General features: G+C 31.1%; 1 protein-coding gene across 1 annotated transcript; it reads left to right on the top strand.

The window, feature by feature from the left end:
- Window positions 1-16,905: 16,905 nt before the first annotated feature.
- Window positions 16,906-25,118, top strand: LOC123720669 (hexosaminidase D-like). Its single transcript, XM_045677375.1, has 4 exons — window positions 16,906-17,405; window positions 19,337-19,528; window positions 20,078-20,190; window positions 24,107-25,118. The coding sequence occupies exons 1-4, from the start codon at window positions 17,037-17,039 to the stop codon at window positions 25,083-25,085; spliced, it is 1,653 nt and encodes a 550-aa protein (XP_045533331.1). The 5' UTR covers window positions 16,906-17,036; the 3' UTR covers window positions 25,086-25,118.
- Window positions 25,119-25,219: the final 101 nt, after the last annotated feature.

Genomic DNA, 25,219 nt, shown 5'->3' with positions numbered 1-25,219 from the left:
AACAAATCATGAAACAGCTACAGAAATCCAAGTGTGTTTGCACAAAAGCAAGGGTTGGCCGTTGTTAACTATTTTTATTTATGATAATATTTCGTAAAATATTAAAGCTTAGAAAGACAGGAAATCTTTAAAATATAAATAGGTTCAGGCTTTATTTGGATACCGATACTTAGTTAAAAACATAATTACTTTAAAATAATATCTGTACAAATTTGGAGCAAACTGAAAGTTTAATCTTAATAAAGGTTCTTAAAGTTTAACAGTTATTTTCATACTTTCACGATTTCACAAAGAGCAAGTTCTGGTATTATCCTTTTAGCGTAACACGTCAAACAAGGGTTGTCGAAAGTAATCTAATGATGTAAAACCTATCCTTTTAAAGATATGTAACATAATTAGTAGTCATTTGACATAAAGTCGCATTGCTTAGGAGCAACCCAACGAAGTTGTCTTATAAGGGAAAGCCTCACCTACACAACATTGTACCATTCAACACTTGTTGTTCTTACCTTCGAGATAGGCTACAAGAATAAGGAACATTGGATCGATTATTAAGAAGCTGAAGTCGACTGGGCAAGTTAGGAGAAGTAGTAGGCAGAAATGGTCCATCTTACTGAATACGTGGTAGGGGACGACCACATTAGCGATGACATATATACACAAATACTGCAGCACGTGGTGCGCAATGATACCTAATGGAGAAGAGAAGGGGGACGACGAAGAGTTAGATATCATTCGAATGTGACTTAATATTGTAAATACTTATCAAAATCAAATATTTAATGGTATATGATTTATTTCTGAAGTGATTATTTACACTAGAGCTATCTACACGAAACTGCTTTTAGCAGTGGGATTGCCCATTTATATCGTGTCCTTATGTTATTTTTTTCACGTTTTGTGATGCAAATAAACTAATATTATTACTACACAATAGAGATATGAAAGAGCATGCTGACTACAATCATGGTAGGTGATGCAACAATTTATAGCACCGCAGGTCTTATAAAATTACAAAGCGAAAAGCGTACATAAACAGAGCTAGTGGATCACGATAGCCCACGTATAAAATGATATAAGTCAGGTAATTAAGGCAATTTGAAGTAATAATGAAACCATTTAGTAAGATTAAGTAATCTTAGTACTCTTACAATTTTTTCACTACTCATTTATGGACCATCGAAACAAAATTGAGATTTATATTTTACATTGGTGGACGGCCCTACACTAAATATAACAAAGGCCACTTCAGTGCAAAAACAAATTAATATCCGTTCTCGCTAATTTGGAGTTAGTATCATTCTGTTAATGTATTTTATATTAATTATTATTCTTGCCATAATGTTCTATTATTTTTAAATAGGTATGAAAGTCTGTATTTAGGTGTGTGGTAATTAGGCTGATAGATAATACTTTTTTAATATATTATCAAGATATTAACATAATGCAAGATATTCATAAATAATCATAATCGTTTTTTTTTTCTTTAAAAGTAAAATCAGCGTAGCCGTTACACGTAGACGGTTTTTGTGTGTGAGACGCGGCTTTTTCCTTATGTATTTTTCGCAAGAAGACCATAATTTGTGAAATCTCGACATAGAAATAAAAACCCGGGGTTAAAACGTAGCGTTCGTCAATATTGGTTCGAAAACATATCAAATGATACTGTATAGGGTAGGTATAGTACAGTATAGAATAACATTAGTTTTATTAAGGAGAAAGTAAGCGGAAGACAAAGACATGACTCGTTTGGTTGCGATTGGTCACAAGCATCTCTTCATTCAGTCACGTGACACAACCAGAATGTACTACACACCACCAGCGCACCATTTCGTCTTTCGTTCAACACTCTCCTGTTATCATATTTATTCCATCGCAAGCATGTTTTTGTTTTTCAGTTCTCCATTATAAACTTATTCGTATGTGGTCGCTTGTGGTATATGTACGTCAAATGTTGTTTATAAAGTTCTGGCTACATAAACTGACTCGATAGCCAGTGGCAAGCAAACATTTGTCGATGGACTGTCAACTGAATGACATTAACATTCATGAATTTATATTCCGCGGTGAAAACTCGATGAAAATCGGTAGCTTTTCATTGCAACGCTGTTTTTGACACATTTGCTTTTGTCAGGGGTTTTACTCACCCTAAAACCTTTATGAAGTGTTATAAATAATTCATAATATCCTTTATTGAAATACATAAATTAGTTTTTACAGTAACTTGATACTTTTAATTCGAGGAAGCTATGTTACTGGATTTTTTTGAAGTTTTACAAACACATAACAAAGTTTTTGAATGAACAATAACAACACTAATTTTATACAAAAGCTAACCTACAACTGAAATATGAACAGAACTTGAAAACCTTCATCAAAGCCTAGATTAAGTAATGTGTTGCCATGTCTTTTAAACACAAAACTTCTATATCCATTTGATGTTTATGATTGAAATGAATTATTACTGTAATCGTATTATTTTGGTATTTTTTCTAAATTACATCGAATTATTTGATACATGGGTTATTTATTATAAATACACTAAAATTTGTATCTTATAACATTTTTATTTTAATTAATATTTATATATTTACTAAAAGCTTTGTTTTCTTTCAATACGGAATTATACAAAATCGTAGTATCCACGTGACATTATGTAATCACAGAGTGGAATGCGGTTAATAAGGTGTGTTACGTCTAGAAATATAATTGTATTAGTTCAGCTATTCTGCTACAATAAAGAGGTACGACGACGATTATTTGAAAAAAACTATTTACCACAGTTCCGAACGAAGTTTCCGTTACAATATAATTATGCCTTGTGATTTTAGCAAATTTCAGAAAATTGCTTCGAATTTTCTAAGTAACGAGCTTAGATCTTTAACTAGATCTAAAAATCTACCCTGTATCATATTATTTACAATATCCTAATATCATTTGAAATATTATGATATCAAACAAAGGTAAGAATATCTGATAATATTAATAAAATTATTAATTCTCATAACGAAAGAATTACGTTGAAAATTATAAATTTAATATCCATTTGAATATAAGAAGAAAAGGGAAGAAACAGGAGGTAAAAATTATTCCAATGATGTCCAATCCTGAAGATGCAGGTATGTATGTGCCAAGACCCAATACAATAGAACATTTTAATATCGCATTTACAAAATACTTCAAAATTCTTTGCTCCTACAGCTTTGGCTATGTTAACCATTTAACCGTTTTTATATAACAGGGGTCAAACTGGCCAGAGTCTCATCTGATGTTAAATGATACATTGCCAGAAGACTCGCAAGTACGTTGCCGGCTTTTTAATAATTGGTATGCTCTTTTATGAAGTCGAATTGGTTCGGAAATCCTTCAGTGGGCAGCTGAAATTTATCAGTCAAACCAACATTTCAAAATAAACATAAAATATAATGTTGATATACGATTTTCGTCTGTTTTTTTCTCATAATGTTACTAATAATCTAAATTCTAATCTAATCGTTACATCAATTTCTGATACCAAATATTTTCTCCATAGGTATTTTTTTGATAATTTCGTAAATGTCTTTGATATAAATTGCCGTTCGGTTATTAATCATAACTGAAGGCACCATTTGTTACTTCATTTAATATTAAAATGGGTAATAAAGGAAGCTTATGAAGTGGATGTCCTGGACATTACTCGATAAAGACAGATAATTTATCATGATTATACTGTTTGAAGCCTATGGGTCTTTAACCTTATAAGTTTTGTATGGCTTCGCTTTACTCTCTGTTTTTTTTTAATAATGCCCTTGAGTATATAGCTATAGGTTTAATCAATTTAATAGGGCATTAAAGATAGACATCGGAATGAGCCTAGAAGTCTAAAATCAGGGCGGCTGTTTGTTGGCGACGTGAATCTCGTTCGTATTAAAATATTAGTTCTCATGTAAGAAAATATAATGTTGTAATGAGAAATAAAGTTTTTAAACGTTGATATTTATATTCAAGTACTGATCAGCAAAGTCAATTAAAATCTTCGTTGTTGTTTCAAACTTTCTAGCCGTCTTACGTTGTTTTCTTTCACTTTTATGATATTTTTTTCTTGTGTGTCCGCCATATAATATAATAATAGATAATATAATTGCAATAAAAACAATAAGCTATATCAAATTAAAAAATTATTAAGCAACTGGAAACATCCACATAATTCTAATAACTATAGGAAAGACTCCAACACACTTAGCTTCGTAATTATCCGTTTAATTAACAACCGATTTAAAAGAGAGCTTTTAATTATTAACTTATTAAAGGTTATTTTGACTCGGATGCTGTTTAAAATTTAGACAAAGTACCACAAAAGTTCAATGAAACGCTTTAAACTCCAGCGAAAGCATTTAAAGTTATTGTTTTGATTTCCGTTACCTTTTCAAAGCAAACAAGTCGATTTTCCCGATACGGTTTCATAAATAATGATTTGGCTGTTTAACAACGTGAAAATTTCTTTAAAAATTTAATAATAAATGATATTTGTATATCCTTGGTGTCGATTTAATGATTGATTAACCTATTTTAAGAACTGCGGGAGATGGCTATAAATTCATTTTATGTTCAGTGAACGGGGAAACTTTGTACTCTGTGTTCTGTTGTTAATATTTTCATCTTTATAATAATTAATTAGTGTGGTCACGAAAACTAAATTTGTTATATGAATGATAACGAGAGGAAGACTACTATAATATAGTGTGTTGTTGATAAAAGTATCGATGCATAATTGTTTTGTATAAATGCTTTTTAACTAGACTTGATTGTCTACTACAAGTTTCTGTTTATTTTATAATAAAAGTCTTAATAATTTAAAGGTATTTTAAATAACAATGCAAAGATCTTATTTTGAAATAACCATCTCACCATTTATATTGTTCGATTCAAAGATAGCTCTACATCATCCAGTAATTGTAATCGAATTAGGTGACCCCGATCTGACCTGTTATAACGGGCGAACATGGCTTACCCTAAAATGTACTGAACAGAGTGAAATAAAGTAAATTCTTGAATGTATTAATGTATTAATTGATTGTTATAAAAAGTTTCACAAATTCCTTAGTTTATTCGACAGAAATTTAATATTAACCTTGTAGTTTCTGTACCTGTATGAGTTTTAGCCGAGAAAGTCTTATACTAACGAAATCATTAGAAGCAAACCAGAATATTACAATTTTAAATTATGTTTTGAAATAATAAATGAAATGAAATTATTACTTTATTAAATATAATGAATATTTTTCGCAGCAGGTGGAAGAATCAACAAAAAAACTTTTTATTTGAAGCTAACGAGGATTGTATCTTTATCAAATCATCGAATGAATTAGAGATCCATTTTTTCGTCTTGTAAGCAGTAGCTATACAAATTACCAGACCTCTTGGGAGCTCCATCCATTTACTAAAAAATAATCAATCTACACGGGACTATGGGAACGTGTCTTGACAGTAAAATATTTAATTTTTTTGATTTACTCAATAAGAGAACACTGCCCCGAGTAAAGTTTTACTGTATGTATTCTTCTTACAAGGCAACATCGTGTCATATTAAAAAAGCAATTATTAAATAGGATGCTTAGATGCTTAACAACTTAAAACTTAGTAAATTAGTAAGAATATTTAATATAACGCAGCGACCCACTGGTCCCAAATATTACTTCCTTCTCTATTACAAAGTAAAACATAAGACAATGTTAAACAAAAGTTTCGAAAGCGTATCAAGTTGGCGGCACGTTCCTATTAGTTTAGCAACTTCAACTAAGCCGGATGAGAGACTGGCGAGGTGCATACCAAAGAAATTGTGACAATAATTAACGTATAATTTTCTTATAGTGAGCTTGAAACTATAATATCATATGGAACAAAACTCTTTAATCAACTTATGGTTTCAACTTTATAGCTGGTTAACAATTAGACGATCTCTCTACGTATTACATTATTCGTACGTACCTTTATTTTATGTCTTAAGTTACATGAACATTATCATATTATATGCAAACGTATTATTATGTATACGTGATAACCAAAGTTAAATAAAGTATATTTAAGTTTCAATTTTTTTGTATATTGTATGTATATGAGACGAGTAAACTAAATGAGGTCTTAAGATATTATACTTTTTATTAACATATTCTAATTGAGACGACACAGTCCAGCCAGTTCAACAAGGAATAATATATATACTTGGATCTTTAAGAGTCAATACAGTCGCATGTTGGAGTTGTAAAACGTAATATAAATGCATAGTTATTGGCAAAGTGTTGCGCTGCGCTGTGCAATATGGAAGTACAGTATATGCAGTAATAGTAGTTGGCACGGTCCGAGTAAAAGCGATTTTGAGTCAATTTTAAGTGAAAAGTTTACATGAAGTTAAGGTAAATACTATGTTGGAAGCGTCATTTTAAAAGTTAAAACAGTTTCATTCATTAACAGATACAAATTTAAATGAGTCACATTTTGTTTTTTAAGGCAGTTTTAATCGCGCAACACCAAGCGTTGGAACCAGCTGCCAACTAAAATCTTTTCGAATTAATTCAAGAAAACAGTTCTTAAAAGGCGGCGGTATCACTGAACATCAGTTGAACCTTCTGCCCGTTTTCCTTTATGTTCTACTAAAATATATATATATATATATATTTTATTATTTTATTTTATATATATAACGCAGCAGTCGTGCTAAATTCACGTTACTATTTAATTTTGATGTAATCGCGTATACCATATAGGTAGGATAGGTCATAATGATCTTGCTATCTTAGTCAAGTTAACACCTTTTTAAGAGCGTTTTTGAGTTAATTATTTTCTTGTTCCTATACTCCGACCTCCAATACATTATTAAATAAGTTTGCTCCGTGGATGTCATGTACCAAATGTCGTAACGATGTACTTACTAAGTTAGTTGCTTTCTTTACTTGTAATTTTGTTTGTAACGGAAAAAGGGGCAGAAAGGAAAGAATGCTTTGATCCTATATTTACGCACCGCAAGTTATATAGGCAGATAATATATACTCCCTAGAATTTAAATAAAAACATATTTACTATTTTTAATAAGTTTACAAATACCGAATTTATTTATTAACACTTAGTTACATTATAATATTAAAAAATTGAACATAATATGTCAAAAGGAGGGCAACTGGCTATCGCTTTCGAATGATCTCTTCCAGGCAACCACTGTGAGTAAAGAAAAAAAAAGTATTAAATTACATAAGATAGGCAAGAAGTGCAAAAATACATGTTATACACAGTTATTAAGACAAAACTAAACAGGAAACAAAAAAAACAAACTAAACTAAAAAGATGATACATTAAAAATAAAAAGAAAAAGACACAAATTAGGATAATTTAATATATGTATATGCAGTGCTGTGTGCAGTAGTTTCAGCTCACGACTTACCCCTGAGGTATAGGTGCGATATCCTACTGTGCACCACTTGTGCTTGCTATGTGCGTATTTAACACTCGCTCAGTGATCGATAACATTATGAGAAAACCAGTCTTAGACCTAAAATTCGACGGCGGATGGCTACCAAAGGCCGATTAAAAAGTAAAAGGTCACGAAACAGATACGCAAATCTGAGGGCCAGAACTAATACAAATGACAAATGAAGTGATACAAACACTGTTTTTGTTTTCACAAACAATACCCCGCATCAAATCAAAGTGATCGCATCAGATGTTAACGGCAGTTAATAAAAAAAGACAGAATTTTAAATATAAAATACCGTTTAAATATAAGGCGTAAAGTGTTGAATTACAAAACGAAAGAAAGATCTTAAGGTACTTATTATTTAATTACTTTGAAGTCAGATGTCTTTAGAAGGTGTTAATTATGTCGTTAGCTTAACGAAACAGGTTAGAAAAGATGAAAAATATTCTCTTTAATAGCGCCTATTAAATTATTTTTATATTTATATCTTATAATAAGCACTTGCTTTAAGCGTGGGAACCTCACTCAATGCGTAGAATAAATCTAAAGTTAATAAAACAAACAAAACGAAACATCGTTCGACGTGGTAGGCTTTTTGCTACGAATTCGTAGCATTATTGACAAAACATTGGACGAACCTCATCAAAAAACTTTGTTTTCTAAAAAAATATAACTTTCTCAATATTAGTATTGAAGAAAGACGGTCAGATTTAGAAATACCATTTAGTTAACGATGTGACAGTGGTTTAAAAATACAAATTTACGTTCAGTTTTCAAAAAAATGAAGAAAAAAAAATTTTATGACAGTCAAGATAGTATATTTTACACTTATTAACGTTTATTCGTATGAACCTTTTTTATATCGTCACTGTTTTGCCTTGTGAAGAACTTCTAAGAATGTTGTTTTTTGGCACATTTTGAAATTTTTCGTATCGTCATTTGTTTTGAAGATTATAATTATAATTTTAATATATGCCTGATTTAAACTTTATGTCTCTGCCCTACTAACTACTCAAATATATTTAACATATTATTACTATACAGTGATGGTCATATAATTAGAAAAAAAAACTTAAAAATAAAGAAAGTTTAACTTCAGCGTACAAACGTTCGTAAAAAATTGGGTAGGAGTTTATTTTATGTTACTGGCCGATTGGACGCCTTATTAGAGACGAAAAAGGATCCATAGCTCGTTACTTTTTTAAAATTGGAAATAAGAATTTTTTCTTGGTTTTTTTTATTATTATAGCAACAATTCAAAATTTAATCTGAATTTTATTTTGTTAAAAATAGGGTGAAATAAAAATTGTAACGTGTTAACTAGCCAAATAATTGTTAATTTACATATAGATCATAAGTGGGCGTACAGAAGAAAATCTTAGATAATAAACTATTATGTTATGAAATTTTTCAATACAATTGATCATTATAAAAACCCTGGAACTGTTGAAAATTTTCTTAGAAAGGCTCGGCCAAGAAAAACCTCTCCTAGAGAAGATATGTTAATCTTTTGTGTCTCTAAAAAATACTCAAGTAAAGGTTTCCTGATTAAAAATAAAGTTTTTTCGTCTGATGACCCGAGAAACATCTCGTACACAAGACTGATACGCCGAAGATAAGTGGAAGCTAAATTATTTGGAGGAATCTCTCGAAATGTACCACTTCTTACCAAGCAACACCGAAAGCAGCGATTATTATTGCAATGTTAATTAGATGGTACGAAAATGGACAAAAGTGTTATTTTCATATGAAAAAAAATACATATGGTAAATTCCGATAGAAAGCGCTTTGCTAGACGTCCTGGAAACAATGCTTTTAATTATAAATACACAAGTATAGTATAGTCAAGCACGGTCGCGGTAACATTCAAGTGTCTTTCCGGATTCCGAATGTTGGTTGAATTGGACCCGTTCGGAAGATTGAAGGAAGGACAATAGATCAATGCCAATACAAAAATATCTTAGAGCACACAATGATTCCCTACTCGGACGACCATTTGCCTGTAACCTGGATCTTTCAGCATAACCCTAAACACACGGCCAATAGCGTCAAATGTTTCCTAAGCGATCTCTTTTCTAAAAGCTGGCCGTAAAAATCCAATTGTATTTTTTATTATAGTCATATTATCTTTTTCCCAATACATATTCAAAAGGAAACATTAATATATATTTTCGAAATATAATAAATATAATTTTTATTTCATAAATTTAAATAAGGGTGATACATAATATTGTAACTCGGTCGATCGTCACACTTGCTTCACTTTGATTTATGCTAGACGCACATGAAATTAATTTTTACATTTTTGCCAATTAGCGTAGTAGTACAAGTATTTAAAGGCAAATTATTAGTATCAGTCTATCTCTCATTTCCATACTACTTTTATTGGGATAAATAATTGTGTGACAACGGCGTATTACCAGATTTAATATTTATATTTATTACCACATTAAAGAGATTAAACTCCACTTCCACATATTATACTAAATGAATCATTTGTTGCAACTGAATAAAACCTTGTGAAAACGATATTAGTCTTACTCAGCGACTGTCTGCTACCTCTTGAATAATGTAGTAGATAGCGTAATGAACCTTAGAGTGCGGAAAAATGAATTCTCTGATTTTATTTTAAATTGTACTTTAAATTGAATAATGGCCTTTTCAGCAATATAAATAAGTATCCAGTATTTAATTTAATGTGAATCATTTATAATATAAAAATTAACTAAGGCAAAGTGTATCAAATTATGGCGATCCTTCAAGACTAATGGAAGTGTCATTTAACAGTAACTAATAGTGTGAATTTCACAAATATATTCATATGTATATAAATATAACGAAAGGTTTAATAAAATTATTGTCAACATTAAGGCGCGACGTGAGTGATCGAATACTTATGCATTTATGTCAAAAACGTTAACGACTTAGATTAATCTTCAAGATTTCAATTCAACATTGCAATGCCACCAAATTTGTTAACCACTTTATTAATCATATATTACTAAATCTGAGAAAACGATCATTCTAGATCAGATTTTTTAATTTTTAATCATTAATTTTTTTGCATAATTCTCTGTAGAACGATATAGCTCCTTTCCGAAGAACGCGTTTTAGCCACAACTTTAAGATTGAGCATTCTGATAAACGAGCTGGGTCTGGATATCCATAGTTACTCACCTCATACTTTGAAATCGATTTTCGTTTAATTTTTATAATTTTATTATTTGTTTATTTTTTTTATTATACCTTCGTGTATGACACACATCTTGTCACATTAATAATTGTATTTTATTTTTCTTGTATGAATGTATTAGTGTGCCGAGAGTTGCAAAGATTTGACCTCCCCGACCATAAATAACTGAAGCACCCGAAACGTCGAATTATAGAATATTACAAATACCGCTTTATATTCGTTTAAAAGTTTTAATTGAAATAAATAAATTTATTAAACTTGCAGAATAAAAGTTGAATTCGTTTATCAGTCTTTAATAAGTCTACGAAAACTTAAAAAAAACTTTGCCCAAGATAAACTTACAATTTACGATTGTTTTAGAACTTTAGTGTTAAGATGATAAAGTTTGTCTTGAATTTCAATGTATTTCGCTAGTAAATGGAGGCAAATGAGAATGATTATGCCCGATTTTGCGTTTATTGTTTCGAGACAAGCACTAAATATCGTTTTGTCCTACGAGGTAAACAAAAATAATCAAAAGCTCGTGAACATTAGACGTAGAATGTAATTGATGGATAAAATTACAATAAATCCGCCTATATACAATATCGTCAAATAAAATAAAATGTATGCAACCCAAACGTGCAAATAAGTGTATATGTGAAATGAAATGGTAGCGTCATGGTTAAGCCACGCGTCCAGCAGCATTTTTCAACATTTACAGTTTTGACTTCATAAAATGGAAAAGCATTTGCGATACCCAAAGCGATGCTTTGCTACTTACATTTTTATGGAATCCCATAATACGATTCGAGTATGCAATACACATATTGAATTCCGCATATCTATAATGCAATTTATGCACACAGGAAACGAATAAAGATATATAATATGGATTATGGATGTATATGAAGTATGGATGTTTGTTTATTTTTATAAACAATTGTATATAACTATACTTTTAATATAAATATTTTTAAATCTAAAGTTTAACTTTACGATTATATATAGTCCAATACCCATACGTAGAGAAACACTGAATTACAACATTCTATGAAATTTCAAAGTTATATATACGTGCATTTATAACATTATGTATTATCGCACAGTGTACTACTTTAGTCGTAACAGCGCCGGTACTCTGAAATAGGAATTGCGATCCCATCTTTATTGTTGAGATTTGTACCGCACAAACCGAAAGCAGCGTTACGGATTTTGAGAGACGTTGAAATTAGTTTCTAAAGTTTCGGATCCGTAATGTTATCGCTATTAAGAGTTACAGAGTACCACCGTTGTGGGTCTGAATTATTCCCAAGTCAATTACTATTGGAGTAACCAATTGGTTGTTTATTGGTTTCGTGTTTCGTACTCGAAGCTGAAATCACGAGTTACAAGTATGTCTGTAAAGTTTACAACTACAGTTCACATAACTTAACAAATTTCAATTGAGTTTTCAGTTTTGAAATATTACTGTTGTTGCTTCTTCACTGTTTTATTGATGTAGTTTCCAGCTCCGTTTACATATATTAAAAATGGCGTCTAAGCGAAGATCAATATCGTATTTTTTTAATATATTTCTAGGTTAGTAATGTAAATATTAAAACGAAACACAAACTTAAAGATCTTATAACAAACAATTCCGTTTTCATCACTCGTAATTATATTACTTCTGAACCTTTATTTTATTGACCTTATTTCTGATCATTTATGTTGGTGCTGGTTGACACTAATGCTTATAGTGCTCGTGAAAACTAAAAACAGGAAGGAGACATACAAAAAATTCAAAAAGAGAATTCCGGTTAAAAGTCCACAAAACCACTCGTATTTCTTAAAATTTCAAATATAGAATGTTTTTATTGAATATGGACTTCATAATTCATTCCATTGAAATTCTTAAAAAGTCTTTTCATGTCATCCCCTAAAGTACAAGTCATTCATTCTGTAAGGATCAAAACTTGACCCGTCAAATTTGAAGCCCCTTGATATTTTAGGTATTTAATCCACGGTAAAATTTTAAACCTCTGAAATGAGGTTCACATATTTTGATTGATGCCAGGTTTGTGATATTTATTTTGTTGCTTACCTTAGATCTGAATCGGGGATTTAATATTATTTTAATATGTGTTTTTTTGAAATTTTATATATACCTCTATATTTGCGTAATTTCTACTTGATACTATGAATCTCTTTGTAAATTTTTTGTATGCCTCCTTCCTGTTTTCAGTTTTTACACTAATCTGTGCAATGACAATGTAAAACGACAAACATGACGAGCATTGTAAGCCTTAGTGTGAACCAGCAGCAACAAATGGTCAGTAATAAAGTTAATATAAATTAATTATAATAAAAAACTTAGAACTAATATAATTAGAAGAAATATTCCATACGTCAATACATAAGAGTCTGAACATATGATGACGTAGGTATACTATCTTGGCTGACCTTTGTATTAATTAAATTAAAAAAACACTAATTGTTATTTTCATCTCTAGTATAGTAATAGTTAAAAAGAGTGTTGCGCTAGTGACTTCAGCGTGTGACTTTCATCCTTGAGGTCATAGTTTGGAATCCCTTACTGTGCACCAATGGACTCTATATCAATGTGAACATTAAACACTATCTCGAACGTTGAAGAATAACATCGTGCCTTGGATCTATAACTATTTAATTATTCAAGAAAATAAATGATCACGAAACAGACAGTCAAATCTGAGCCGCAGAACGTAATAAAGTGGCGCCAACGGTTTTTTTTATTTACATTACCTTTAATATATTGAATTTATTTTCTTTCTGCAGTTTTATATAACAATGATAATAAACAATCTATCTCGTATAGCTAAGATAGCGTAATATAAGCGATTTAAAAGAAAAAATACTTTCTTTTTATTACATTTCCTTGGACTTTTGGGCGACTAAAACATTACTATTAGAAGCATTCTCACAGTATTATTGTCAAATTATAGCAATTCTTGCGGTGGTGCTCAATCCTACACAAGTTGAAAGATACATTAATTCATAACTCAATAAGCCATACAAATTATTCAGGCGTCAAGTTTCAGGAGCACTATCTTCATTTAGAACTTCCATAACTGACTTAGGAGCCTTAGTTTAACTGTATTAAAAGTAAAGGTATAGATATGGTAAATAAAATTAGTATAATTTTTACAATACTTAAATGTTATTTAACACAGAATCGTTCTTGCCAGCAGGTCGCGTCAGAACTTATGAAACGCGTGACGGGTATTAAAATATTGTGCACATTACTGTATATAATACTTTTTTAATCAATATATTGGATTCAAATTATTTGCGTAGCTTTAATGAGCGTGCAAATGATAACTTTGTTTTATACTTGACACATTTGTGATTTTTTTCAATATCAATGTAGTTTATGGTACAGAACTAAACCTAAATATAACAAACAAATATTAATTGGTATTTAAAATTTTCTTAACCTACATATTCGGAATAAAAATAAATAAAAAGAAAACTAAAACAAATTCAAAAAGTTTGGTCCCTGTGGCAGTGTACCTTTAACACAGCATTTCCTCGCTGCATTGCGATATTTCTTAGTTAAGCGAGGAAAGCATCAGGTCTGGGGTCTCCGGTACTACCTACTATTCATAATTAGTATTCGTAAGTATAGTGTTTACTACGTTTCTCTCTTCCAAATCGTGATGCCCTCATGAAAGTAGAGAGATTCGTGTATGTTAAAAAAATTGTACGATTTATATTTCATTTTAGTTTAAATTTTAGAATCAGCTGTTCAAATTCTGCGCCTTCTAAGTTGGTAATATCAATCTTTAATTTAATTTATCTGTGAAAAAATATGAGAACCTTTGTTTTTGGACTAGATATAATGATCTAGTCCAAAAACAAAGGTTCTCATAGATACACCCATATTTTACTCGGGTAGGTCGTTAATTTTTTTTCTTAATACATTTGGCATCGTAATTTCTGTTAAACGTCAAATAGCAACACAAACACACTATCGACATCTAAAGTACATACAAAATTTAAATACGGTTAGAGCAAAGAATATAGTAAAAAGCCTAAAAACAGCGCCTAAACAGTATATTTTACTATGTTTATAGTTTGCTTCATTGATATTTTATTTATCGTCGATTTTTGGGTTCCTAAACAGTATAAGCAATTGCCTATAGAGGTAGATAGAGGGGACCTGGACATCAAACATACCTTAACTCTGTAAATCGCACTGTTCGTACAAAGGTGCCTGGTATTATAGTAGCAGAAATGTCTGTACCTACTACAAACTACAAACCTACTTATAAATAAAAAATAACAAATAACATACTTATAATCAAAAAAATACTTATATATCAAAAGTGCTCTGGTTGTAATAAGCCCTAGACTGTAATTCCCATCTCCCAAATCAAATTCTCAAAGCAATCCGGCACTTGCACTGCCTTGATATGCAGATTAAATAGAGCTTGCGGCCTGCTGACATTAATCCGAATCTCCTGTAATCTCGGGAATTAAGGGGAAGCTTATTTCTGGGTCAAATATAATTTATTAATTTAAAAAAATCATGTAGCTATCAACAGCTGACTCATTGCCTTACCGTGATTGTTCAAAAGCGTCGTCTATAAATTAAATAGGGAGTCGATAAATTTAACATACTAAGCGTTTCGTATAGCAGTCTTTACCGCGCACCACCACTATGTGGAATCAATTGCCCACTGAAATATTTCCGAACCTATTCGACTCAGGGTCCTTCAAGAAAAACGCGTACCAATTCTTAAAATGCCGGCACTTGCGAGCCTTCTGGCAATATGAGCGTCCATGGTTGGTGGTATCACTTAACCTCAGATGAGCCTCCTGTCCGCATGCCTCCTATTACATAAAAAATACTTTGTTTGATTTACTGAATATGTTTAAGATGGTTAAGAATATAAGAATACAGAACAGGGAGTTCGCCTGCTACAAAAGGCTACTTACACTATTTTAAAAGATACTATACACTAAGATTTTCTTTGTAAAAAGTGGGTCAACCTAAGATTTGAAGAGATATTTGTAACAAAACAATTGACTTTGGTACACTAAAGACTAATTTTTAAAACAGTTTCTAAGTTTCCAAGTTGTGTTTTAGAGTTATTCTAAAAAATAGTTTTTTTTATGATAAGTGGTCTTATATATTCAAAATGACACATGAGTGATGTGTATATAAAGTCTATAATTTTTGGCTTTTAAAATATTTATGAACAAAACTGTACATTGCGGTTATATGTTGTTTAAAAAATATAATAGCTTCCCCTTAATATTTAAACGCCCTGACCATCGCCACTCAGGGGCATTTACTTAGAAGCGACTACAAGAAAATTATATGAATATTAATAGTATTATAAAATAATAGATGTTATAAAATATAAAACATAATATAAAACACCATTTTATACTATATAAACATAATATTTTTTTTTAAACAAGAATATTGAATAATTGGATAATTAAATAAGTTTAAAAATATAAATCACCTCAAACCCTAACAAGATTCGTAAAGATATCATTAGCAAAGGAAGTTAAGTAAATATACACAATGACTTGAACCTTCCAACTTCGTTGATAACGAACTTAAAATGTTTTAAGTAAACTGAAACAAATTGTCTAACTGTTTAATATTCCGTATCTGTACTTCTTGTAATTCTAGAATTATATATATTCATTTAAGACATTTTTATTCTTATTGACTCTCCTCTGTCTTGTAATAATAGAATAAAGTTAAAATTTGACAAATATTGGTGGTGACAAAAATCCGAAGATGGCTTACGGAATCAGCCGTAAACAATATCTAAAAAGACTCAAATATATTTTGTGATTTGCCTCCAAAATATAAAACATACCTAACACTTTGTTTACTTGACATAGACGAAAAATTCATTTCTGATTCTTCTATGTCTGTTTCATTTAGGCTCACGGTTACCGTTCACGATTCGATGTCGCTCCGATCCGGTAAATAATTTTAGATAAAAAAGAATCATAGTATTCTCACTACAATATCTTATATTATATCCTTTTTTTACGGCAAGTAAACGTTACCCGAAAAACGTTTTCTTATTATAATTTAATTAATTACCCTAATATTTATCTCTCAAAATTCTGCTTAATTAACAAGGCCACAAGGCCAAGTATGGGTACTATGTATAATAAAGTCACTTATCCTATAAACGCTGCGAACGAGCTCTAATAACACTTAAGTCTTATTATATGCGAATCCCTACACATGCAATTCCGACCCTCAGTCAGTATTGTGTGCCATTCGATTACACAAATATTGTTCAGTTCTCTCCGCGCAATATTTAAAAAAAGAATTCCACAATACCGCGAACGTGTTCTACGTTCTATCTGTGGTTTTTAAAAAACAAATATATCGATACTCATATTTTATCTGTTACAAAAATGAATAATTTAAAAAATCAAAATGACAAATATTTGAAAGTAAAAATGCGGCCAATTTTAGTGCGGACTTTTAAACACAAAATCGTTATTCTGACTACGTTTTTGTTGATATACTTTATTATAATTTTGATTTTAATAAATACATGGTTTTTTAAAAGTATGGAGTCGAAGTCTCAGTTGAATTTGGATAATGTTGTAGTGCATTTTGACTTCAAGGGATCGCCGCCAAAAATGTCGTACTTGGCGACGTTGCTCCCAAAATTGAAATATCTTGGAGTCACTGGACTGCTTATGGAGTATGAAGATATGTTTCCTTATGAAGACAAGTTGGTGAACTTAAGTGCAAGGAACTGTTATGAAAAATCTGAGGTAATATTTCATTCATTATTTTTCAATAAGCATTACTTACACATCAATGTTATTTTATGCCAAAAAAATCTTCCTAAGTTATTGTACAGATTTAAATTATCTTTGTTATGTCTAAAGGTTTGGGAAGGACATATATTTAGTTTTACTTATTTACAATAAGAATTATAAGGCATCAGATGTTTCAAACTGACAAGATAATATTATAATGACTACCGCGGTCAGCTGCCGTATGTATATTTTTAGATGATAGCAGTCCACCCTACGGAACTCAGTTGACCCAGTATATACGTCATGTCTGAATATAAGATACTTCGGAACAATTCCAGATGGAGATAAATGTAATCGTGTTTAAAATACATATATATTTATTGTAATACTCGCTGCCCCCGAGAACTTTGTTTCTCTTTAATGTGGTTTTAGTTAGCCTTAATACCGTGACACGAAAGAATAATTTAACTGTATTATCGTCACTATAATTTGAATTTGATTTACACTTCGGTCTAAGTAACACGTGGTTGGCTATGCTAACACCAAAAGTTAAAAAAGTAGAAATAATTGAATTTCACGGTATTTCGTTTACTACAAAATAAATTTAATTTATACTTTAGCCTCAATAACACGTGGTAATCATGATATTGAATTGTAGCTTATATGCCACGTTTGTCGGTTTACCATAGCAGTGCCATCTATTGATTACTTACTCAATCCAGTCGAAAAGTATAATCTGTTAGTTAACAGATAATTGTGACTGTCAATTAATTATAGACAAATTATGGACCAGACTGCTCAGGGTTGCCAATTTAATTTAAAATCGGTTAAGTAGTTTAGGAGTCCATCGCGGACAAACATCGTGACAGGAGATTTATATATATTAAGATTGTTAACTAATTAACGCCTAAAATCTATTGTTATTTAAGTTGACGCGCTTATCACTAGGCTGGTTTGAACTGAATATACAATTTGTTAAAAAGTTCATTTAATTGTCTTTTGTTGACATGGCTTTTACACATTAAGAAAACACATTTTAAACGGATTGAAGCTATGTATTATTATTATAAACTTATAATAATTGTACGAGCCAAGGCTGTACATTTTGCTCACTCAGGCTTTCTTAGTTTATAAGCGTGATGATCCCTATGTACGTGCCAAGGTTCGTACATTCTTGCTCATTTACAAGCTTGACAAATTCCTATGTTTGTACGTGCCATGGCTGTACATATCGATCACTTATAAGCGTGACGATTTCCAAAATCGTCGGAGTTACGTCCCGAGAGTATAGCCCGACGCAGGCACTCTCTTCTACATTCGTTCATATCGAACTAAATCATGGGAGTTACACCCCGAGAGCATAGCCAGACGTAGGCACTCTCTTTGACTGTTAAATTGTATTCATTCGGTACATAGCAATTAGCACATCATTATTTCGCTCATATTCTATTGTAACACGCGAATGGTAAATATAGAGTAAATCAATAAATCTCTATCATTTGAAGCATCCCGTTGACCCAGGAACCGTACATTTTGGTCCTTCGAGCTATCCGGGAATAGCGGGTCTTTCGCGTTCAGTTGATCGCGTTCGCGTTTTACTCCGTTTTCCTGAAGATCGGCGCCGTGGAAAAACATCCCATTGCTGGTTCGTTGGGTCATCAAGCAAATCAAATACCATCATCCGCATCAATAGAAAAGAGGAGAGCAACGTTTTCAAGGATCCAGACTAGTCCAAATATATCGGCGTCCTTTAATTATTATGTAAATATATATGTATAATATGTTTTCTTAAGTTAATTTAAGTATGCAGTCTATAAAAAATATATAATTTAATAACGAACGCCTATATTATACACATATTATTTTAATTCTGTAGGGCTCTGGTAAAGAATGTTATAAATATAATATTTATGCAATTATACACAGAAACAAATTATTTTTAGCTATTTGAGTTCATATCCCTTGCGACTCAATCTGGATTGGAGATCATACCACTAATACAAACCTTTGGTCACATGGAGCACGCATTAAAATTGAAACAGTTCCAGCACTTACGAGAAGAACCACTTTACCCAGACTCCATCTGCCCCAGCAGGGTCGAAAGCCAGGACCTAATTAAGAATATGATTGAACAGGTATTTTTAACGTTTGTATGGACTTTATCCATTAAATATTTACGTGTTAAGAATAATAAAACTGTGTAACAAACTGTGTAACAAACTGTTGTTGAGAGCAATAAATATGTTTTAATGCTGGCAACACTGGTGAACGCCATCTTTGATATTTCACTCGCTCCTATGTCGTCGACTAGTGTGTACTGCAGTCTGTATTATCATTCTAAATGTAATAAAACAGTTGTAGCGTAGTCGTTAGAATTTTATTTCTACGTCCTAACACAAGCACTTAATGATATTTAAACAAGCCGATGCAATGTACAAAAATGCGCATACTATAAATTTTTAAACTTTAGGAGTTTTCCTTCGTTGTTTTATTTCATTTATCTTTGGTTTTTTTAAATACCACTTTCGTTACGATATCTTCTTTCACTGAACAATAAAGTTTTGATGGCGCATGTAGCGCAATAATGTAGTGCTTGAACGAAAGAAGTCAGGCTTATTATGCCCTTGAGCAGTGTTGCGGTTATTTCTTATAAGTTAATTAGATTTAAATTTATCTATTTCCAGGTAGCCACATTTCACAACGACATAGCACCACTCAAACGTTTTCATATCGGCTGTGATGAAGTATTTCACATCAATAAATGTCATTTGTGTAAAAGACGGGGTCTAAAGGATATGTAAGTATTTTTATATTATTTACCTTTTAATGATTTAACGTTGGACCAAGCTGGTAGTGTCTAAGGTATATGGCGTTGAGATTTCCAGTATTTTTTATTTATTTATTTATTTATTGTTGTATAAGTGTTCTTAATATAAAGGTAGTTGATGTGGTGGAAACACAAACTGTGCACAGTTTTTCTATCCACCAGGACGTCGAACATAATTAAATCATTAACACACATATATATATACTAAGGCCAGTGACATATAAACTGTAAATTTATAACAATCAAACCATTCAAACAATTTAAAATTGCACGTAAAACGTCATAAACAAATCCAAACACTGACGCGCCATAGATAGCCGATGCAAGAAACCTGTTCTTGTCGAGAATTCTCATTCACATACAGGATGAGTTCCTATATTCGAATATATATATATATTAATGACGTATATGGCATAATTTATGTTATGCATAATTTATAATTGTTTGACTTATGTAGTATTTTTTTAATTTAAATTTAATATTGTTTCTTGTTATATTCGTAAGAAGTGTAGCTGGTATCGAGTTTATTAAATTTGGAATAATGTAATCTAATGTTTTTTTCCCATATAAATTATTGTATTTGGGTAATAGAAATTCGTTTTTTAATTTTCTACGTGTTGAGTAGTGATAGTGAGTTTTAATTGTTTTGAGGTAATTTTCTGTAAAGTAATTTTCATTTAATAATCCTAGTTGTACTTTCTCGTGTATAGGTATAATTTTGAAAAATGCAAATAGCTTTCTGTAGTCCGCTTTATATTGTGATTTTAATTTTAAGGGAGCAATTGTTTTTAAAATACGTATTTGTATTGCAAATATTTGATTTAGATAAGTTTTGCATGTTCTCCCATAGCTTGTAAGTCCATATGTTATAATGGATTCGGCTAGTGCTTTGTATAATAGTAGCAGAGTTTTAAGTGGTATTTTATTTTTTATTAAAGTGAATTTGGCAAGTATCGCTCTTAGCCTATCACAGACAGAATTAATGTGCATTTTCCAGGACATTCGGTCATCTATTGTAAGCCCCAGGTACTTATGGTTATGAACTAATTCTAAGGCGTTGCAGTTGCAGCTATTGGGGTACGGGTTATAAGAATGTGCACATGTGTGGTTGTGTAAGATTAAGATGGGTGTACGTGAATTTAGATTGTGACTGGATCGGATATGCATGAACTTTGTTTTGTTAGGATTTAGTACAAGTCCTACGTCGTGGGACCATTTAGCCAATGTATCGAAATCATATTGTAGCTTTGTTTCTGCTTCTTGGATGTTAGGCCCTGCAGCTACTAGGCATGTATCATCTGCAAATTGGAATATCTGACAATACTTTATTATGTTAGGTAATGTGTTAACATAGGTAAGGTAGTGTAAAGGCCCAATGACTGAGCCCTGAGCCGTACCTTCTGTAATAGATATTGGAAAACTTTCTTCGTTGCACACTTTAACACGATAAGTTCTGTCTTGCAGATAGTTTTCACACCACTTGAGTAGGTTTCCTCGTACTCCGCAGTCATTTAAGTTCTGCAGGATTACGCTGTGCTTTAATGTGTCGAATGCCTTACTGTAGTCAATAAACACTACTAGAACATGATCTTTTTTATTTAAATGTTTATAAATGTGGTCTGTGAATGCGGATAGCAATTGTGTGGTATTTTTATTTGGTTGGAATCCATATTGTTTGTTAGAAAGAATATTGTGTTTTTTATAATAATTTTGAATTTGTCCACATATGTATTTTTCTATTATTTTGTTAATTGTTGGCAATATAGTTATTGGACGATAATTATTATAGATTTTTTTGCTACCATTTTTGTATATTGGTCGAACTATGCCTGTTTTTAGTAAGTTAGGATATTTTCCAGTATAAATGCTCGTATTAATAAGGTTAGCTATGACTACGTTGATTTTATTACATAATGTTTTAATATCCATAGCTCGTATTTTATCTGCACCTGGAGACTTTCTGTCGTTTAATGATTTAATTATCTTTGCAACTGATTTAGGGTCTGCTGACTGAAATCTCATACTAGTATTTTCTGTATGCTGGTAGGAGCTTTTATCTAACAGTGGATTTACACAGTTGGTTGCTATATTACTAATACTATTGTGGAAGGAAGTTGCAAAATTATTTGCAATATCTTTACATGTAATATTTTGGTTTGCAAATGCGTTTTGTATAGCTACGTCCATGGATGTTTTAATTTTTCCTGTTAGTTGGTTTAATATGTCCCATAGATTTTTTAGATTATTTTTATTAGCTTCTATATTGATTCTAATTGTTTTATTTTTAGTTTTATTTATTAATTTATTGACATAATTTCTGGTTTTATTATATTTTTGTTTGAGTATTAAGTTGTTTGGATCTTTTATATATTGAGTAAAAAGTTTATCTCTGTACTGACATCCTTTAATAATTCTATTATTAATCCAATGGTTACTATTTCGAAGAGAGTTAGATTTAAGTTTAACTGTACATTCAGATTTTTTATATGCTTGTGTTAAGTTATTTTGTATGAAGTTATATATACCAATAGGACACTTCATTTCTAATGTCGGCTTCCAATCAATTTGCTCTAGAAGGATCGTTAATTTATTATTGTCAATTAATGTTTTATATGTTGGAACATCCTGTGACTGTGTTTTAGTGCAAGCAAGCACGATCGCTCGATGGTCCGCTAGTTTTGTGCCAACCGTTGCCGTGTATAGGTCGTGTGTTTGGGATCGAGCGTATATGTGGTCTATGCATGATTTTGTAATGGTTCCTTTGTATAGTTCCGCCCTAGTGTAAGTTGTGATCCCACACATAAGGCCTAAACTGTGTAATGTGTTGCAATATTTATAGGAATGTCTAGCTTTAGATTTATATTAACGTCTCCCAATAGATACAAATCAATATTTTTCTGACAGTTGTTCTTAATAATATTATGAAGTTCGTCAATAAACAGGTTCTTGCTTAGGCTAGGTGGGCGGTAAATAGCACAAATTTGAGCAGTGTATTTTGTCTGAGTTGTGATGGTAAAAAGTATATTCTCGAAATGTTGGCTTTTTACAATTTTCATATTAAATTTATGTTTCTTTTTTACATATACTACGATACCTCCACCTTTCCTACCGTTTCTGAGTGCCGAAAACATATGGTATCCATCTAAATTATACAGACAACTGATTTTATCAGAAATGTTTACTTCTGTAAGCACAATAACGTCAACAGCGCCAGCCGCATAAATACATTGCTCAAGACTATCAAAGTATTTTATGATTGACCTTATGTTTATGTGTACACACAATAGATTTAAATGTCTACTGGGAATTTTACTCACAAAATCACTTATGTTTATACAGTCTTCTAATTCACAAATATCACTAGTTAAACTATCCATCTTAATAATAATAATTTATATGCATTTAAATTGGTCAGTTAATTGGCAGTTAGTAGGCACAGAAGACTGAAATAATTAATGAAACAAACGCACAAATAGAGGCACCAGGCAGTGCATACAATTCCTATATTTCTCCACACTTTATCCTATATATGTATATCTATAGTAATATTATAAAGAGGAAAAGTTTGTGAGGTTGTAGGGGGTATCTACTGAACCGTTTTAGAAAATTCTTTTACCAATAGATAGTTTCGTTAATTGTATGTGTTATAGGATATTTTAACCGCTAGTAATTTATATTTATAATATATAACTGACTTTACATATTTATGTACTTTAAGCTACGTGCTCATAATAGTTTTAATTTTTAATATTTTAATTGAAGCGCAAAAATATTTAGATAAATTAACATACTCCGTACTATTTGCTACATGTAAAAAAACCTTTACGCGTATTTTTTTTATTTGTAACGTGTGTGTCACGTACATATAGTATCTGTATTTTTTCAGAGAAATTTTCGTGAAACACGTAAAAATAGTTACAGACATTGTAAAGAAAATCAGTCCTAATACAACCGTGCTAATCTGGGATGATGGTTTGCGAGATGTGCCTATTTATAAATGGGACAATTTTATAAAGAACCTCAGCGTAGAACCAGTCTACTGGGATTACAGGCCAAGTTTATCGGTTTCTCATGTGAGTCTCATGAAATATTATTATTCCTTTCAAAATATCTGGATCGCATCTGCGTATCGGGGCGCGGATGGAAGAGTTGCGACTTTCCCCGACATCAAGAAACGTTTTCTAAACAATTTTAGCTGGTTAAGTATAATCAATAATTATAAATTCGGTGGTACGACTGACCTTTATAGTTTTAAAGGCATCATACTCACTGGTTGGTCTCGATATAGTCACATGGACCCGCCTTGTGAATTATTCCACAATGCAATACCAAGTTTATTCGTTAACTTGCTCTTAATAAAGCAGTTTAAAGAAAATGGTTATTCAGATGCTGATGACGAATTAAATTTAACCGATTACTTCGATAAGTATCTTAAAACTAAGTTTAACAGTGTCTTAGAATGTAATAAAGTAACAATTGATTATATAGACCCATCACAATGCAAATTCGATGGTAAAGAAATCTATCGGCTCCATTTGCATATGAATAGGCTATTTTCAGATGTAACATTTAATATTAATAATGAGGTTCGTGGTTTATCGGCTGTTGATTATTATTCAAAAACACATAATACTAATGTAAATATTGTTAATAAAGATTTAGAATGGACAAATACGACCATTAAAGAATTATTGCAAATAGAGCACAGACTTAGGCAGACCTTACTGCAATATTATGACGTGCCCTTTGTTAATGAGTATTTAAATTATAAATTGTTTAATTGTAAAAAAACTATATTCAGTTTGTCAAAACATTTAAAGGATATGTTAAAGACGAGAACTTGGGATAGGAGACCATATAATTAGTTTTTATATTGTTAATAAAATTGTAGTACTTAATTTGGACTTTTAATTATCTCCATCAATAAAGTTTTATTTGCTACACAAACCTTATTACTTAGCTTTATATTTTTTCGAACTAGCTGCTACCAAAGATTCTT

The sequence above is a fragment of the Pieris brassicae genome, chromosome 2 (genome assembly GCF_905147105.1).
Source record: "Pieris brassicae chromosome 2, ilPieBrab1.1, whole genome shotgun sequence".
NCBI lineage: Eukaryota > Metazoa > Arthropoda > Insecta > Lepidoptera > Pieridae > Pieris > Pieris brassicae.
The sequence above is the reverse complement of the archived record's forward strand: the minus strand, read 5'-3'. Positions and strand labels throughout refer to the sequence as shown.